The sequence below is a fragment of the Dendrobates tinctorius genome, unplaced genomic scaffold (genome assembly GCF_039654945.1).
Source record: "Dendrobates tinctorius isolate UK_male_01 unplaced genomic scaffold, ASM3965494v1 ptg000232l, whole genome shotgun sequence".
In the NCBI taxonomy this organism is placed as follows: Eukaryota; Metazoa; Chordata; class Amphibia; order Anura; family Dendrobatidae; genus Dendrobates; species Dendrobates tinctorius.
In genome coordinates, this window is record NW_027361899.1 from 13,376,694 (window position 1) to 13,396,711 (window position 20,018).

The window sequence follows — 20,018 nt, forward strand, 5'->3', positions numbered from 1 at the left end:
TGCGGAAGGTGCCGTCTGGTTTGGTTACCAGGAAGAGAGGCGAGTAGAACCCCCTGCCTCTCTCCTGTGGGGGAACCTCCTGTAGGACTTTTTTGTCCAACATACTCAGAACCTCCTTTTCGAGGGCGTCCTGTTCGTTTTTTGACGACCTTATCGGGGTAATTATGTATTTTTGCGGCGGGAGAGAATAAAAGTTTATCCTTAATCCTGATCTTACAAGATTTATCAGCCAGGGATTGTTGGATATTTTCTCCCAGGCTGGGAGGAAAAAACTTAGTCTCCCTCCCACCCTGGGCCCACAGTCACTTGGCGGGTTTTTTATCCCGGGACGAGTTACCGAAGATGAACCCCCTGTCCCTTCTTCTGTCTTCCCATTTTTGGTCTCTCGGGGGTCTCCTCTGGAAGAACTTTTTGTTCCGAAAGGACCGTTTAAAGCCTGTGGCGGTCACTGGTCCTAGGTTTGGGAAGCCTTTCTTTTTGTCGCCTGCCTTTTCGAGGATGTCATCCAAGGTTTCCCCGAAGAGGAATTTTCCTTCACAGGGAATGGCGCATAATTTTATTTTTGTCTGGAGATCCCCAGGCCATCATTTTAACCATAAAGCTCGTCTAGCTGCATTCGACAAGGCTGCTGTTTTAGATGACAATCTTATGGAATCAGCCGAAGAGTCGGCCAGGAAGGCTGCCGCCCCTCTTATCATTGGCATGGATTCCAGGATTTTATCTCTGGGAACCCCTTCCCTTATCTGTCTCTTCAATTGGTCTATCCATACCATAAGAGCTCTGGAGGTACAGGTTGCCGCTACCGCCGGCCTGATGTTTCCCCCTGCTGATTCCCAGGTGCCCTTAAGTAGGGTATCCGCTTTTTTATCTAACGGGTCTTTCAGGGTACCCATATCTTCAAAGGGGAGTGCAAACCTTCTTGAAGCTTTGGCTATCGCCGCGTCTAGTTTGGGGGCCTTATCCCATGATTGGATGCTTCCTCCTCAAATGGGTACTTCCTTTTGATGGAAGGAACCGTCGAGCTTTTCCTATCCGGTTTTTCCCATTCTTTATCTATGAGGCCTTGGACGTTCTTATTTAACGGAAATACCCTTTTGACTCAGTCCCCCGAACATAATGTCCTGGACTGATCTATCAGTCCGGGGGTCTTCCACCCCCATAGTGGATCTTACCGCCTTTACTAAGGCATCCACTTCGTCCAGGGGGAAACAATGACGACCTTCCGTCTCCTCATCGGAGGATGACGAGTCGGTATTTACAGTATGGGAGGTGACTTCCCCTGACGATAAGCTGTCTGATTGGGACTCTATCACCACGTCCCCCTTCCTTCCCTTCCTTTCCCGTTTTCTGGATGAAAGGGCACTCTGAATTTCTGAGCGGATTACCGCCCTTAGGTCTGCGGCATGATCCGGGGTTTCACCGCCGAGGACCTCCTGTATACAGGAGTCACACAATTTTTTCTCCCAGGGCGTTGGTAATGGTTTCCCACAGGTGGGGCATTCCCTGTTCTTGGTCTTTTCTTTCTTCTTTCCCTGATAAGGGAAAGAAGTCTATTACAATGGGGAACATTCACGAAGATCCACTTACCCCTCATGCGCGGTTGCAGGTACCAGTTCTGGAAGTGGATCCAAATCCCTCACTGGGCGATCCACGGCAGGTGACTTGCTCCTTGCAGTAGACTGCTGCGTGGAGTGGCTGCTGGACCTGCTCCCCCGTCAGTCTTTATCCTTTTGGCGGCGCTGGTGATGCTGCCTTTGTTGCTGCTGCTGCTGCTTAGGCTGCTGTAGCTCCTCATGCTGGTCGCTATCCATCGCGCCTGAACGCTTCCAGCCCTGAGGCTGCTTTAGCGTTCCCAATTTAAATAAGCCGCCCTGGCGTCACCTGTCTTCCTGGCCTGCACCGCTGCTTCCCCCGGGGAGTGCGCACTGCGCATGTGCCGACCGCGGGGACCCGGAAGTTCCTCATTCTACTTCCGGGGCAGCGCCATCTTGGTACACCTCTGTACCCGGCGTTGCCCCTATACCGGCGTCCCCCGGCCCCTACTCCTCCCGGAGCGGCGGCCCGGTCCTCCCCGCCCGCTCACCCTGGACAGCCCCTCAGCTGCAGCGGTGGCGGCTTCGGCAACCGACCCCGCCGCGACAGGGGCCTTCCCGCTGTCTGACCGCGGACGGGACGGTCCCGGATCTTCACCTTCCGGTAAGCGCTGCGCTCCTGCTGCCGTGGTTCACCCGTCAAGGACAGGAACCCAACTGGGGGGCGGAGGAGAGGTGCCGCTCTTTTGTCTGTAGGTTCCTGTCCTTGATGGGCGGACCCCCTCTCTCCGTGGTGCTGTCATGGGTGAGGGAGAAAACAGGATTTTTGGGTTGCTTACCGTAAAATCTGTTTCTCGGAGCCTTCATTGGGGGACACTGCACCCTCCCATGTTCTGCAACTCCTGTTCTTATGTTTGTTACTTACAGTTGAGTTGTCTGTTCTGTTGCAATCTTTTTTGTTAATTCTCCTACTGCTTTCTCACTAACTGAAGAAATTAGTGCCGGTCGGTGGGGTGTATACTGCGGAGGAGGAGCTAACCTTTTTCTGTGCATAGTGTCAGCCTCCTAGTGGCAGCAGCATACACTCATGGTCTCTGTGTCCCCCCAATGAAGGCTCCGAGAAACAGATTTTACGGTAAGCAACCCAAAAATCCTGTTTTTTTAAATATATTTTTTCCTCTTTTTCTCTGGTGCCGTAGGAGGATTTTTTTTTCTTTAATGGAGATTAAGCAATTGTCTGATCGTGTTGAGCAGCTCGCTGCTGAAGTGCGGGGAATTTCTGCCTATCTCGCTCAATCATCTGCTGTTGAACCAAAAATCCCTACTCCTGATGTGTTTTCTGGGGATCGGTCTAAATTTTTGAATTTTAAAAATAATTGTAAACCATTTCTTGCCTTGAAGCCTAACTCATCGGGAAGCTCTGTGCAGCAGGTTAAAATTGTCATCTCCTTGCTGTGCGGCGATCCCCAAGATTGGGCTTTTTCTCTGACACCTGGAGATTCTATTCTGACTAATGTGGATGCATTTTTTCAAGCCTTGGGGTTGTTGTATGATGAACCTAATGCTATTGATCAAGCTGAGAAAACCTTATTGGCATTGAACCAGGGTCAGGATTCTGCAGAGTTATATTGTCAAAAATTCCGAACGTGGGCGGTCCTTACTAAATGGAATAGTAAATGGATGGACAGTCGCACTCAGAAAATAAATAATCTTTGCAAAAGAGTCTTTTTTATGATTTTTAATTCATGTGAGATTTTTCCAATAGATCAAATAATGAAACACCGCAAACAAAAAAGAAATAGTCCAAAGGTGAGTATTATATGGTTAAGTTTCGACCTAATCCTAGGTCTTTCTCAAACCATATTCAATAGAAGATTCAAGGTAAACAGCAGGAAGCTTAATTGCAAAGTCCCAGTTAGGGGCTGGTAGCGTGTGGGAGGCAGGAGTCTGCGGTGATGTCTTCTACTTACTAAATGGAATGACGATGCCCTAGCAGCTCTCTTTCGGAAGGGTTTGGCAGAAACCGTAAAAGATGTTATGGTGGGATTTCCGGTTCCCTCTGGTCTTGACGATTCTATGTCAGTGGCCATTCAAGTTGATCGACGTTTACGTGAACGTAAGACTTCACGAGAGGCGTTGCCGCCTTTTGAACGAACGTCTGAACCCATGCAATGTGATAGGGTTTTGTCTAGGGCGCAACGTCAGGAGTTTAGAAGGCGTAATAAGCTGTGTTTTTTCTGTGGGGACGCCTCTCATACTATTTCTGTCTGCCCTAAACGAGAAAAACGTTTTGCTCACACATTTGCCGTGGGCAGTGTACAGCCTAAGTTCCTTTTGGCAATTACTCTGATCTGCTCCTTGTCTACATTTTCCGCTAAGGCTTTTGTAGATTCAGAAGCAGCTTTGAATCTGATGGATTTAGACTTTGCTAAACGTTGTGGTTTTCCCATAATACCCCTGCGGACTCCTATCCCTTTGAGGGGTATTGATGCTATTCCTTTGTCCTTTGGAGGAGAATAAACCCAAGTTTTGGACCCAGGCGATAATGCGGGTCGCCCCGGACCACCAAGAAAATTGTACATTTTTGGTGTTGCACAATTTGCATGATACTATTGTTCTGGGTTTTTCCTGGTTGCAAACTCATAATCCTGTTTTGGATTGGAAATCTGTGTCTGTGGTGAGTTCGGGTTGTCAGTGTGTTCTTAGTGACACTCCTGTTTTCTCCACCTCTCCTCAGTCTCATGATATTCCTGATTATTTGGCTGATTTTTCTGATGTATTTAGTGAGAGTAAGTCTGCATCTTTGCCTCCTCATAGGAGTTATGACTGTGCAATTGAGTTTATGCCCGGATGTAAATTTCCCAAGGGTCGGCTTTTCAACTTATCGGTACCCGAACATGATGCTATGCGATCTTATATCAAGGAGTCGTTGGAGAAGGGTCATATTAGACCATCCTCTTCACCTTTAGGTGCTGTTTTTTTTTGTGGCCAAGAAAGATGGTTCATTAATGCCTTGTATTGACTATCATTCCCTTAACAAAATCAGTACCCGTTACCCCTGATTTATTTTCCAGAGTTAAAAGTGCCTGTTGGTTTACCAAGCTTGACCTCAGGGGGGCGTACAATCGTATTCGCATCAAGCACGGGGATGAATGGAAGACGGCGTTTAATACTCCGGAGGGACATTTTGAGTACCTGTTGATGCCTTTTGGGCTCACTAATGCCCCTTCTGTCTTCCAATCTTTTATGAACGATATTTTCCGGGACTTTGTGGATAAGTTTTTGATCATTTATCTGGATGATATTTTGATCTTTTCCAGTGATTGGGTTTCTCATGTGGAACATGTCGGGACTGTGTTCTGGATTTTGAGGGAAAACTCCCTGTATGTTAAGGGATCGAAGTGCCTCTTTGGTGTACAGAGGATTTCATTTTTGGGATTCATTTTGTCCCTGTCGGCTGTTGAAATGGACCCGGCCAAGGTACAGGCCATTTATGATTGGGTTCAGCCCACTTCTTTGAAGGCTCTCCAGAAGTTTTTGGGTTTTGCTAATTTCTACCGTAAATTTATAAGTAATTTTTCTGGTATTGTCAAACCACTGACCAAAAAGGGCGCTGATGTGGTGAATTGATCTCCAGAGACAGTCTCGGCATTTCAGGAGCTTAAGTGGAGATTCACTTCTGCTCCGGTTCTACGGCAACCTGATGTCTCACTCTCATTTCAGGTGGAGGTAGATGCTTCTGAGATTGGTGCAGGAGCCGTTTTGTCTCAAAAAGATCCGGTGACTTCCAAAATGAATCCCTGTGCCTTCTTTTCTTGAAAATTCTCCCCATCTGAACGTAACTATGACGTGGGGAATCGGGAATTGTTGGCCATGAAATGGGCATTTGAAGAGTGGAGACATTGGATGGAGGGAGCTAGACATCAAGTTGTGGTCCTCACCGACCACAAGAATTTGATTTATCTTGAATCAGCCAAACGCTTGAATCCTAGACAGGCTAGGTGAGCCTTGTTTTTCACGCGTTTTAATTTTGTGGTCTCTTTTCTTCCGGGCACTAAGAATGTTAAGGCGAACGCCCTTTCTAGGAGTTTCTTTGCGGATTCTCTTATTGTGACCGAGCCTACTACCAGTCTAAATGAGGGTGTAGTTCTTTCCGCCATCTCACCCGATTTGAGACATGCCCTGGAGGAATTTCAGGAGGACAAACCTGAACGTTGCCCCATGGAAAAATTGTATGTCCCTGACCAGTGGAGGAAGAGAGTAATGTCTGAAATTCATTGCTCCGCGTTGGCTGGTCATCCAGGTATTTTTGGTACCAGAGATTTGGTGAGTCGGTCTTTTTGGTGGCCTGCCTTATCTCGTGATGTCAGGAATTTTGTGCAGTCCTGTGGGACTTGTTCTCGGGCCAAACCCTGTTCTTGTTCTAGTGGGTTGATGATGCCCCTGCCGGTGCCCAAGAGGCCATGGACCCATATCTCAATGGATTTTATTTCCGATCTTCCTGTCTCTCAGAGAATGACTGTTATCTGTGATTTGTGATAGATTTTCTAAGATGATCTATCTTGTACCACTCTCAAAGTTGCCATCTTCTTCTGAGTTGGTGCCCTTGTTTTTACAACAGGTGGTTCGGTTGCACGGCATTCCTGAGAACATTGTGTCGGACAGAGGAGTCCAGTTTGTTTCCAGATTTTGGAGAGCTTTTTGTTCCAAACTGGGAATTCAGTTATCTTTCTCCTCTGCATTTCATCCTGAGACCAATGGGCAGACTGAGAGAACAAACCAGACTTTGGAGTCCATTTTGAGATGTTTTATATCTGCTGATCAGGATGACTGGGTCTCATTTTTGCCCTTGGCCGAATTCGCGCTAAACAATAGAGCTAGTTCTGCCACTTTGATGTCGCCCTTTTTCTGTAACTTTGGGTTTCATCTTCGATTTTCTTCAGGGCAAGTGGAATCTTCGACCTGCCCAAGTGTGGACACTGTGGTAGAGAGAATGCAGCAGATTTGGGACCAAGTGGTGGATAAGTTGTCCCTCTCTCAGGAAAAAGCCAAACGGTTTTCCAACCGGCATAGGACCATTGGTCCCCGGTTTAAAGTGGGTGATATGACTTGGTTGTCGTCAAAGAATATTCCTATGAAGGTTGTGTCTCCAAAGTTCAAGCCAAGATTTATTGGACCTTATAAGATTTTGGAGATTCTTAATCCTGTTTCTTTTCGATTGGCTCTTCCAGCTACGTTTAAGATCCATAACGTGTTTCATAAATCTCCGTTGAAGAGGTTTGTGGAGCCAGTAGTTCCTATAGCGGTGCCTCCTGACCCTGTATTGGTTAAAGGCAATGTGGAATATGAGGTAGAGAAAATATTGGATTCTCGTTTGGCTAAACGGAGACTCCAGTACTTGGTCAAATGGTAGGGTTATGGCCAGGAGGATAATTCTTGGGTCTCTGCCTCTGATATTCATGCCAATAGATTGGTTCGTGCTTTTCACCGGGCCCATCCTGATCGGCCTGGTGGCGTGGATGAGGGTTCGGTGACCCCTTCTCAAGGGGGGGGTACTGTTGTGAATTCGCTTTCTGGCCTACCTCTGGTTACTGCTGAAGGTGGTGGAGCTGGTCAGGTTGACGGAGGCGTTGAGAATTCTCTTCCTGGGCTCCCTCTGGTGGTTACAGGAGGTAATGGAGCTGATCTGATTAACAGTGGCTTGCCACCTGATAATGAGGACGACGATTGGAGATCTGGGGTTTCAGACTGGATTTAAGACAGCCGACTCCCTCTATCCCTGCTGGTGATTTTATCCTGCCGCCTGAGGTCTTAGTTTCCAGCTCAGTCCCTGCATGCGCAGCTAAGTGTTCTTTTGCTATTCTGTTCACATTTGATCTGGTTTTGTCCATTTCAGTTTTGTGTGGGTCAGCCAGCTCCGGCTGGGGCTGTGCTGAATCACCATCCATATGTTACTGCTTGTGCCAGTTTGTTTTTGTCCCTTATTAGATTGGCCTCTTTTTGCTCTGCTTTCAGAATATACCAGAGTGCTGATATAGTGGGCGAAGTCGTGCGACTTCAGTATTTTTGTATCAGGCGTGTTGGACCTTTTTGCAGGGTTTTTTGCGTGATTGCAGACAGTTTCTTTCCTTTCCTGTCCTGTCTAGTCAGTGTGGGCCCCATCGTTTGCTCAGTCTATTTTCCTACCTGCGTTCGTGTTTTCATCTTGTCTCACCGACAATATATTTTTGGGGGCTATCTATTCCTTTGGGTCTGCTCTGGAGCAGTTTAGATTTCCCCTTTCTTGTTTTAGGCTTAGTTAGCTCTCCGGCTGTGCCGAGGCGTCTAGGATCATCGTAGGCACGCTCCACCCACGGCTGCTGCTAGTTGTGTGGATAGGATCAGGGGTCTGCAATCTGCTTAGTTACCAACCTCTCTGGTTTTCTGTGGCTTAGCTTGGGCTTGCTCTCCTCCTCGGTGACACAATCATAACAGAGAGCAGCATGAAGACCAAGGAACACAACAGGCAGGTCCGTGATACTGTTGTGGAGAGGTTTAAAGCAGGATTTGGATGCAAAATGATTTCCAAAACGTTAAACATCCCAAGGAGCACTGTGCAAGCAATCATATTGAAATGGAAGGAGTATCATACCACTGCAAATCTACCAAGGCCCGGCCGTCCCTCTAAACTTTCATCTCAAACAAGGAAAAGACTATCAGAGATGCAGCCAAGAGGCCCATGATCACTCCGGATGAACTGCAGAGATCTACAGCTGAGGTGGGATAGTCTGTCCATAGGACAACAATCAGTCATACACTGCACAAACCTGGCCTTTATGGAAGAGTGGCAAGAAGAAAGACATTTCTCAAAGACATCCATGAAAAAAGTGTTGTTTAACCCCTTCACTACAGGAGCTTTTTTCGATTTTTCGCTCCTCTTCTTTCCAGAGCCATAACTTTTTTATTTTTCTGTCTATATGGCCATATGAGGGCTTAATTTTTGCGGGACGAGTTGTACTTTTAAATGACACCATTGGTTTTACTATGTCGTGTACTCGAAAACGGGAAAAAAATTCCAAGTACGGTGAAATTGCAAAAAAAGTGCAATCCCACACTTGTTTTTTGCTTGGCTTTTTTTGCTAGGTTCACTAGATACTAAATCTTACCTGCCATTATGATTCTCCAGGTCATTACAGTTCATAGACACCAAACATGTCTATGTCCTCTTTTATCTAAGTGGTGAAATAAAATTCCAAAGTTTGCTAAAAAAAAACAAACAAAAAAAAAAATTTGCGCAATTTTCCGAGACCCGTAGCGTCTCCATTTTTCGTGATCTGCAGTCGGGTGACAGCTTATTTTTTCCGTGCCGGGCTGACGTTTTTAATGATTCCACGTTTGTGCAGATACGTTCTTTTGATCGCCCGTTATTGCATTTTAATGCAATGTCGTGGCGACAAAAAAAACGTAATTCTGGCGTTTTTAATTTTTTCTTGCTACGCCGTTTAGCGATCGGGTTAATGCTTTTTTTTATTGATAGATCGGGCGATTCTGAACGTTGCGATACCTAATATGTGTATGTGGGATTTTTTTTTTACTGTTTTATTTTGATTGGGGTGAAAGGGGGGTGATTTGAACTTTTAGGTTTTTTTATATTTTTTTACTTTTAAACATTTTTTTTTTTTTACTTTTGGCATGATTTAATAGCCTCCATAGGAGGCTAGAAGCATGCGCAACCCGATCGGCTCTGCTACATATGGGCGATGAGCAGATCGCCCATATGTAGCAAATTTACTCCTGTGCTTTCAGTGCCGACCACCGGGTGGCGCTGAAAGCCATATGCCTGGAACAACCATAGAGGCCTCTGGTTGTCCAGGCAACATGACGCCGACCCCCGATCACATGACGGGGGTCGGCAATGAGGTCATTTCCGGCCCGGCGGCCGGAAATGCTATTTAAATGCCCGCTGTCAGCTTTGACAGCGGGATTTAACTAGTTAATAGGCGCGGGCGGACGGCGATTCTGCTCGCGCCTATTGCGGGCACATGTCAGCTGTTCATAACAGCTGACATGTTGCGGCTTTGAGGTGGGCTCACCGCCGGAGCCCACCTCAAAGCGGGGGACCATACCGATAACGTACTATTACTTCATCGGTAAGGAAGGGGTTAAAGTTTGCAAAAAGCCACCTGGGAGACACACCAAACATGTGGAAGAAGGTGCTCTGGTCAGATGAGACCAAAATCGAACTTTTTGGCAACGATGCCAAACGATATGTTTGGCGTAAAGGCAACACAGCTCATCACCCTGAACACACCATCCCTACTGTCAAACATGGTGGTGGCAGCATCATGGTTTGTGCCTGCTTTTCTTCAACAGGGACAGGGAAGATGGTTAAAATTGATGGGAAGATGGATGGAGCCAAATACAGGACCATTCTAGAAGAAAACTTGCAAAAGACCTGAGACTGGGACGGAGATTTGTCTTCCAAAAAGACAATGATCCCAAACATAAAGCAAAATCTACAATGGAATGGTTCACAAATAAACGTATCCAGGTGTTAGAATGGCCAAGTCAAAGTCCAGACCTGAATCCAATCAAGAATCTGTGTAAAGAGCTGAAAACTGCTGTTCACAAACGATCTCCATCAAACCTCACTGAGCTAGAGCTGTTTGCCAAGGAAAAATGGGCAAGAATTTCAGTCTCTCGATGTACAAAACTGTTAGACATACCCCAAGCGACTTGCAGCTGTAATCGCAGCAAAAGGTGGCGCAACAAAGTATTATGTTAAAGGGGCCGAATAATATTGCATGCCCCACTTTTCAGTTTTTGAATTTCAAATTTTTTTTTAAAATAACCAAAAAATTTCGATCAACTTCACAATTGTGTCCCACTTGTTGATTCTTCACCAAAAATTTACATTTGGTAACTTTATGTTTGAAGCATGATATGTGGGAAAAGGTTGAAAAGTTCCAGGCCGAATACTTTCGCAAGGCACTGTATGACAGAATGGCTGCTGGTGCACAGCTCACTGAAACCAGTGTGGTCCTGTAACAGGAGACCCCAGGGTGATGAGTCTGTTCATGATATTTCTTCCTCCTGAATCTTTGCCCATTACCTGTGAGTGATATTATTGAGAAGTGGAAGGAACCACAGCAACTCAGCCAAAAAGTGGAGACGCTGTAACGTTAAAGAGCGTACATCACCAAGCACAATGGTGAGCGTCGGATGGAGTGGTATAAAGCCGCCATCACTGGACTCTGGAGGAGACGTGTTCTGTGCAGTGACGGATCGCACTTCTCTCTTTGCGTCTGTTGGAGGAGTCTGGGTTTGGTGATTCCAGGATGACATTACCCCCTGACTGCATTGTGCCGCAGTACAGATGGTGGTGGAGGAGGATAATGCAGTGGGATTGTTATCAGGGGGCGGCCTTGGACCCTCAGCTCTAGTGATAGGAAATCTTAATCTTCAGCACAAGACACTGTGGACAATTGTAGCTTCAGCTTTGTGGGAACAGTTTGGGGAAGACCCTTATCTGCCCCCCATGACTGTACCCAGTGCACATGCTCCATACAGACATGGAGGTGAACATGAGAGGCCGCACAGAGCCCGGACCTAAAGTCCTCCAACACCTTTGGTCTTTCTGCAAGATTTTTGAGATGTCTGTGGGACTTTTAGCTCCTCAGTATGGATGAACAAAAATTTCTCAGAGACGCCTCCAAAGTCTTGTAGAAATTCTTCCCAGAAGAGCGGGAGCCGTTATATCTGCAGAGGGGAAGACTCCATATTAATGTCTATGGATGTAGGATGGGGGGGGTCAGAAAAGCTCCTGGAGGGGCATATACTTTTCTCCATACATTGTATATGGACATATAGTAAGTGTCCAGGGTTACAAACCATACAGTATATCCCTAGGCAGTCAGTAAAAATCAGGTGTTTTTTTGTATGTTTAAAAATTATTTTTGGAGGCCGGTGATCCTTGTTATTATTTGTCTAGTGTCTCATCTCCGATTGTTTCAGACTTTCAGCTATAAACATGAACTTGTCAGCACTTATCAGAGGTGTCAGCACTGTCCTGATAGTGAAAGTGTTGAATGTAGGAAAATATATATATATATTTATACTAAATACAGCACCACATAATACAATTAAATAAAATTACAAATCACAAATCTGTGTCTGCGTGACCCGATTGATAGGATGCAGATCGGTCGTTTGACATGAATTTTTATATCATAGCATCCTAGAATGACGGAAAAAAAAATCCAACCAGGCAGGACAAATTTTACATCCTCCATAAATCGCCCGTCAATTGCTAGCGTACAGCCATCTTTAACGTAAATCGTCTTACCGTCTGTCCGCCTGTTGTCTTCATCTCCTTTTTCTGGAGTTTGGCTTTCAGAAGTCCAATTCCACAGGGGATCTACTCTCTTGGAGAAGCTGCCATCTTTACGTAGAGAGGGGGCTACCAGCCAGTCGGTAATGCTGACTTCCATAACCTTTTCACACAATAGGGGAAGTTCACAAGACCGAATGCCCTCAAGAAGATCAATCACCTGTGTGATGCTGCAGAAGTTAAAGAAGGGGCTTGTATAATCTACAATCGGCAGAAGACAAGTATTACAGCACGCCGAGTGGCTCAAAGGTGACAGACCACGGAACAAACACGCTACACATGGTCTAGGATCGTGAATGATCTACAAACATCATAGTCACATGTCATGACCTTAATGGAGATGGAAAAATCCAAAGTACTTTTCAAGCAAAATCCATGTCAGAATTTAAGTAGTTTTTTTAATAAGGTTTTCAGTTTTAATGTATTTCTTTAATGCAGTTTTGAGTTTCTTCACGCATTATTTTTTCGAGCTTATTGAATTAAGCGTCAAGTTTGGTGCAGATATCAGGAAAATCTGCATTAAAGAAGTGACTTATTGCTTTTTTAACCCGCAGCAAAATTTTCAAAACTTAACCTTATAAAAAAAATTATAAAATATTAAAAATTTCTGTATGAATAATAAAATATATTTCCTATTTAAAGAGCATTTGAAGCAGATTTTCATGTAAAAAACCCCCTCTGTATGAGCATGCTCTTACAGCACTCCTGTAACGGGGAACTTCAAGGCATGGGACCAGAATCAATTCCCCCATGTTCCCTTACAAAATGCTATTATAGGAAAGAAAAAGTACTGTACATATAATTGGTGGCGCCATATCGGTACAATCCAAACTATAAGGCCGGGATCACACATGCAAGGAATACGGTCGAGTTTCGCATGCTAATACCTGACTCTGCCGCGAGGAACTCAGGAGTGGAGCTATCAGCTGCATGTATTGATATGCGGCCGCACGCTCTGCTCCTGAATGCCGGCTGCAGTGCCGGGTATTAACATGCGAGACTCCGCCGTGTTTCTCTCATGTGTGACCCCAACCTAAGACGCTATTTATCCTTAGCAAAAATGTCAACAGTTACATTACAAATGCATGTGCACCCCTGATTGGGTCTGTCGAAAATCGACATTCCACATGGACAAAGTTCAGTAGATAAGCAACAAAATTCATATGAGAAAAAAATGTACTTAGAAAACCACAAGAATAAACAACTGTAAAGTCTTTATTGAAAAATACAAAATACATATAAAATCAACGGGAAGTCATTCGGTGGCACCACAACCCGCATAAATAGCTCAATACTAAATTAGTGTGAGTCTAATCGCTCATGGAGCACCCAAATGGTAGCTGCTAGTGACGTATGTTTATTACATTATTCATAGTTAAGATCATAAATAGTGTTATAGCAGCACATAAAAAGAGATAAACAGTGTTACTTAATACCTGTGCAGGATTGCGGTGCTAAACCCAGGAAAAAACTTATAACGCTCTTTATGATCTTAACTATGAATAATCTAATAAACATATGTCACTAGCAGCTACCATTTGGGTGCTCCATGAGCGATTAGACTCACACTAATTTAGCACTGATCTATTTATGCTGGTTGTGGTTCCTCCTAGTGGTTTCCCATTGTTTTTTATGTTTTTATATGTATTTCAGTATTTTTCAATAAAGATGTTATAGTTGTTTACTCGTGGTTCTCCAAGTACATTTTTTTCTTCAAATGATTTATGTTATTTATCCTGTAGAAAAAAACCATGAGACACAATGGCAGAATTGCTGTTGTTTTGATCTTCCCACACCACAAAAACACATTTCACTAAATAATAATCAAAAAGTCGTCAAGAAAAAAAAACAATACTATTTAAAAAAAAAAATACACATCTTCTTTCTCACAGCTCTACTGACATAAAAATGCAAAAGATTTAGGTCTGGAAATGCAAATAATAAAAAAAAACTACATAAAATTGATATTGCAATAATCAAATCAACTAAGAGAAAAAAATAACCCAACAGAAAAAAAAATAAAACCTTTCCATCATACGCAGCGCAGAATATAACCGTTAACAAATATAACTCATCCAACAGGAAACAAGACCTAATATGTCCACATGGACAGAAAAATAAAACAGTTTCCTCTGTGCGTAAGGAGTGGGGAGAGGGAGACTGTGCGCCGGAGGGGGGAGGGAGACTGTGAGCCTGTGGGGGGGAGGGAGATTGTGCGCCTGTGGGGGGGGGAGATTGTGCGCCTGTGGGGGGGAGGGGGAGAGAGACTGTGTGCTGGTGGGGGAGACTGTGTGCCTGGAGGGGGGGAGACAGTGCGCCAAGGGGGGCGGGAACACAGCGCCGGGGGAGCTTCCTGGGGTGGAAGACTGTGCGGGTATAACATGACGCCCCTGGAAACTTTTTCTAAGTATTATGTGTGGCACACACCTATATACCCCTCAGCAAAACAAGAAGTCCATCATGTGTTTTGGTGCAGTTCCCGGCATTGGTTGCAGCAGCAGCCAACTTACTTGGTGATGTAGACGGCACATACGCCCCCCTGCTTCAGATTCCCGATTATTGCTGGTAATGCAACTTGTGGGTTCAACATATCCAATGCCACCTGGAAATCAGAGACACGATGAGTGAACCTGACGGGCAATGGCCGCTACTGTAGGAGACCTGTCCACCTCATACTCACTGCATCGAATCCTACAGACCGGATGTCAGACATAGCGTCCCGGATGTCCTTGTTGATAAAATTTACATTATCCGGCCAACTTCGTCTGCTCCGAATTTCCCACGCTGTCTTCCACTTTGAGAAGTTTCTCTTGGATACTTGGTGATGGTCAGAACGTAATTCAATGCTATGGACACAACCCGCTGGCCCCACTGGAATGGAGGGAAGAAATGTGAAAACCTGTACAATGGATGCCATAAAGCATCTGTTCTCCTGCAGTCCGAATCATGAGTGCAGCTCTAGATGTAACAGGGGTGCACACTCTGGGGAGTTTATTCAACAAGTGAGCACATGTGATTTATGACCCCATAATTACCTCTGAAATCTACAAAATTTTCTGCAAAATCGCATTTGATTTTTATTCTCCATCTCAGCGGCTTATGGTGCGTTTTCCTTCACATCAGACTAAACAAATGGCAAACTCACCAGCACGTGACAAGAAGAGACTCAGAGCGCCAGAGCCTGACCCAGCTTCTAGGATCACATCTCCGGGACTAACGTCCATCATCATCAGTATGGAGGCAATGTCCTGGAAGTGAAAGGACAGTCAGTGTTCAAGAAAAAAAAATAAATGTATATTTCTGTAAATCACAGACCATTCATTGAACATATAGCATCGTTAGGATCTGTTCACACTAGTGTCACGTTTCTGTCATGGTGACAGGTATAATAAAAAGGAGCCAAGCCCTATTGGAGGTCATTGGCTTACTAGGACATCATCACATACCACGACACTGACGAACAGCAGGAAAGCCCCTGACCCACTGAATAAAAGGGCGACAGCGTACCAGTGCCCAACCTTTGGGGATTGTTTTTTACTTAAATGCATGTACAGGTGCGTCTCACAAAATTAGAATATCATCAAAAATTGAATTTATTTCATTTCTTCAATACAAAAACTGAATCTCCTATATTCTATAGAGTCATTACACACAGAGTGATCTATTCCACGTGTTTATTTCTGTTAATGTTGATGATTATGGCTTACAGCCAATAAAAACCCAAAAGTCATCTCAGAAAATTAGATTCACAAAAAACACCTGCAAAGGCTTCCTAAATGTTTTAAAAGGTCCCTTAGTCTGTTTCAGTTGCTCCACAATCATGGGGAAGACTGCTGACCTGACAGATGTCCAGAAGGCAGTCACTGACACACTCCACAAGGAGGGGAAGCCACAAAAGGTCATTGCTAAAGATGCTGGCTGTTCACAACAAATCTCCAGAGCGCCGAGCTGTGGAAAATATTCTGTACGTGCATTAATGGGGGTAACTACAGCTAGAAAGTCCCTGGGCTGAGAATGGCCGACACCCGATACGGCCGGATCACTTTAGAACACCAGCATCCAGATGCGTACTTCCTCCTGATGTTTTTGGTGGACAGCCACACGTACGCATTCACACACACGTCGAGACCTGAACATTTATTTCCACGCGTACGTTTGCCAACAGATGGTAATTTCCTTGAGGAACAGACCACAGAGGTGCTCCCCCGTGTCTCCAAACTCATACCCTCACTACATACAGGGGGAACCACCACACGCCCCTGATACCTCCTCCTGGGAGGACTCCGAGACTCAGGGTTTACTTGAGGAGAGGGTTGAATTCTGCCCCTACTCCCTGGTAGCACCTTATCTGCCTCCACCAGAGAAGGGGTAGGTTTGAGAAGGACTGCTGCTGGAGTCATTGCATCAAGAACCACCACATACAGACGTATCCAGGACATGGGCTACAAATGTCACATTCCTTGTGTCAAGCCAATCATGACCAATAGACAACGCCAGAAGCGTCTTACCTGGGCCGAGGAGAAAAAGAATTGGACTGTTAATCAGTGATCCAAGGTGTTGTTTTCAGATTAAAGTAAATTTTGCATTGTCTGGAGGAAGAGTGGAGAGGCCACAATCCAAGCTGCTGGAGGTCTAGTCTGAGGTCTCCACAATCAGTGATGGTTTGGGGAGCCATGTCATCTGCTGGTGTAGGTCCACTGTGCTTTATCAATACCAAAGTCAGCACAGCCGTCTACCAGGACATTTTAAAGCACTTCATGCTTCCCTCTGCCGACATGCTTTTGGGAGATGGAAATGTCATTCTCCAGCAGGACTTGGCCCCTGTCCACACTGCCAAAAGTAACAATACCTGGTGCAAAAACAACAGTATCACTGTGCTTGATTGACAGCAAACTCGCCTGATCTTAACCCCATAGAGAATCTATGGAGTATTGTCAAGAGGAAGATGAGAGACACCAGACCCAACATAACAGACAAGCTGAAGGCTGCTGTCAAAGCAACCTGGGCTTCCATAACCCCTCAGCAGTGCCACATGCTGATCGCCTCCATGCCACGCCACATTGATGCAGTAATTGACGCCAAAGGAGCCCCGACCAAGTATTGAGTGCATTTACTGATCATACATTTCAGTAGGACAACATTTCAGATTTTAAAATCATTTTTTCAAGCTGGTATTATAAAGTAGAATAAAGATATTTGCACTGGGATTATCCTTCTCTGATAGAGGATAATCCCAGCGCAAACATCTTTACTCTTATTTATAGTTTAATTTGACAACTTTTGTGGTGTGTTGTTCCGTTTGCCACAGGTATTCTTTTTCCTGCTGTATACTAGCGCCACCTAGCATCAGTCCAGTACATTGGTGTTATAAAGTATTCTAATTTATGGAGATAATGACTTTTGGGTTTTCATTGGCTGTAAGCCATAATCATCATAAACAGAAATAAACCCCCCAAAAAAAGGAAAAGGAAGCTTTATGCCATAATTATTCAAAAGATATATTTTATTTAGTTACAATCTCAAAGTGACAGTGCAGGCAATTCAAACTTAGCAGGTTTACTAAGTAGAAATCCTTACATGTAAAAGAAAGTTCCCATGAATATTAGAAGCTAGTGTCAAGATGGTCATTATTATCAAGAGAACATTCCCCTGGACAAAGCCAAAAGCAAAACGCGCGGTGGGGTGCCTGCCGCTTACAGGTATAATGTCTTTTTCACTTTGATGCATATGTTGTTTTGATAATAATGACCATCTTGGCACTAGCTTCTAATATTCTGATGACATTTGCTGATGACACTAAGCTAGGAGGGATAGCTAATACTAGAGAAGAGAGAGAGAGGATTCAAAAAGATTTAAATAAACTGGAGAAGTGGGCAGCAACTAACAGAATGGTTTTTAACAGGGAGAAATGCAAAGTACTACATCTGGGCAATAAAAATGAAAAAAGCATATACAGAATGGGAGGAATAGGGCTAAGTGACAGCACATGTGAAAAAGACTTGGGTATACTAATAGATCACAGACTGAATATGAGTCAACAGTGTGATGCAGCAGCAAAAAAGGCAAATGCAATTCTAGGATGTATTAACAGAAGCATACAGTCTAGATCACGTGAAGTCATTATTTCCCTCTACTCCTCTTTGGTCAGACCTCATCTGGAATATTGTGTCCAGTTATGGGCACCACATTTTAAAAAAGACATCAACAAACTGGAGCAAGTTCAGAAAAGAGCGACCAGAATGGTGACAGGTCTGCAAACCCTGTCTTATGAGGAAAGGTTGCAGGATTTGGGAATGTTTAGTTTGCAAAAGAGAAGACTGAGAGGAGACTTAATAGCTGTCTACAAATATCTAAAGGGCTGTCACATTGTAGAAGGATCAACTTTATTCTCATTTGCACAAGGAAAGACTAGAAGCAATGGGATGAAACTGAATGGGAGGAGACACAGATTAGATATTAGAAAAAACTTTTTGACTGTTAGAGTGATCAATGAGTGGAACAGGCTGCCACGAGAAGTGGTGAGTTCTCCTTCAATGGAAGTCTTCAAACAGAGGCTGGACAGACATCTGACCGGGATGATTTAGCGAATCCTGCTTTGAGCAGGGGGTTGGACCAGATGGCCCAGGAGGTCCCTTCCAACTCTACGATTCTATGATTCATGGGAACTTTCTTTTACATGTAAATGGTGTAGGGATATCTACTTAGTAAACCTGAAGCAGCCTGATATGGGATATATTCCCATTTTTCTGCTGCCTTTTAATTTGAGGTTGGATGATACATATAATTTTTTGGAAAGCATCGTTCTGCTCCTTATATTGGATTATTTTGTCCATATCTCATTGGCGCATTGATTTGTTTCTTGCTGTATATGATTAGCTAATGTGATGGATATATACCATTCCTTTCATTATACTAATATCTGGATGCAGTTCTTTTTGTATTTCTGTCCCCATTGATTGAATTGCCTGCACTGTCATTTTTAGATTGTAACTAAATAAAATATGTATCTTTTGAATAATTATGGCATAAAGCTTCCTTTTCCTTTTGTTGGGGGTTTATGATTTTTGGAGGTGCCATTGCTCTAAGCATTTGAAATACATTTACCTATATATTTTTTGGTGTTTTATTAACAGAAATAAACACGTGAAATAGATCACTCTGTGTGTAATGACTCTATATGAGTTTCTCTTTTTGTATTGAAGAACTGGCATAAATTAACTTTTTTATGATATTCTAATTTTGTGAGAAGCACCTGTATTTGGGTCTAAAAATCAACTTTGCGATTGGGTTTCATTGAAAATGTTGCACCATTTGACTTTTACAGACTATCTATGATGTGGACTGTCTCATAAATCAGCTGAGAGCTACAGACTTTCCACTAGACTGTGAAAAGGAGCTCACTGATGAAGGTGCTGTCTGGAATGGTGAGGTGTCGGCCCATATAATTCTTTCTCCATTTACCCCTTTATGAGTCCCAAAATTGCTTGCTCGGCAATTTTTGTAACTCCCCTAGAAATAAACATAGACTGTTGCACATGTGTGACCACCTCCACATCACCGGAGGCACTGCGGGTCCGGCTTCTACATACACTACTCATAAAAGGTTAGGGATATTTGACTTTCAGATGAAACTTCAGGATGATCCTAAAATGCCCTGTAACCGTTTCAGGGGACCTCAATGTGAAGTCTCTAAACTTTCGGATGCCCACGTTCAACTGTTCAATGTCTCAGTACTTTTTTCATAACTTTCTGTTCTCTAAACAAGGAGCTTAATGGAAAAATTCACAGCAGGTGTTTGATCCATGAATCGGCCAATAAATGTCAGGGTTCACTTAGAATTGGTATTAAACCGTCCTCCTCATCATGAAGCAAAGATGACGCCTAACAATTGGTGACCAGGACCTCGCCGTTGTGAGGCTTCAGGGAGGATGTGACAGAAGAGGCCACTGAGTTCAGTGTCACAGAGACATCAGCAGGTGACAGATACAGAGACTCAAGAGTCACAGATCGGCAGAGAAGGGGACGTCCTCTGTCACATCCCACACTGAGGACCCTTCATTGTGAACAATGCCCTTCAGGGCTGGATGATGAATGCCCCCCAACTCCAGGCATATCTA

At 44.3% G+C, this 20,018-nt stretch overlaps 1 protein-coding gene across 2 annotated transcripts in view; it reads right to left on the reverse strand.

The window, feature by feature from the left end:
* The window catches only part of TRMT61B (tRNA methyltransferase 61B), a 33,535-nt gene that overhangs the window by 10,832 nt on the left and 2,685 nt on the right, over positions 1-20,018 (reverse strand). For both annotated transcript variants that reach the window (XM_073556343.1, XM_073556342.1), the window contains exons 2-5: positions 15,047-15,149; positions 14,582-14,772; positions 14,412-14,503; positions 11,857-12,071 (exon numbers count right to left, since the gene is read on the reverse strand). In XM_073556343.1, the coding sequence (XP_073412444.1) occupies positions 11,857-12,071; positions 14,412-14,503; positions 14,582-14,772; positions 15,047-15,149 (601 nt within the window). The remainder of the gene's footprint in view (positions 1-11,856; positions 12,072-14,411; positions 14,504-14,581; positions 14,773-15,046; positions 15,150-20,018) is intronic.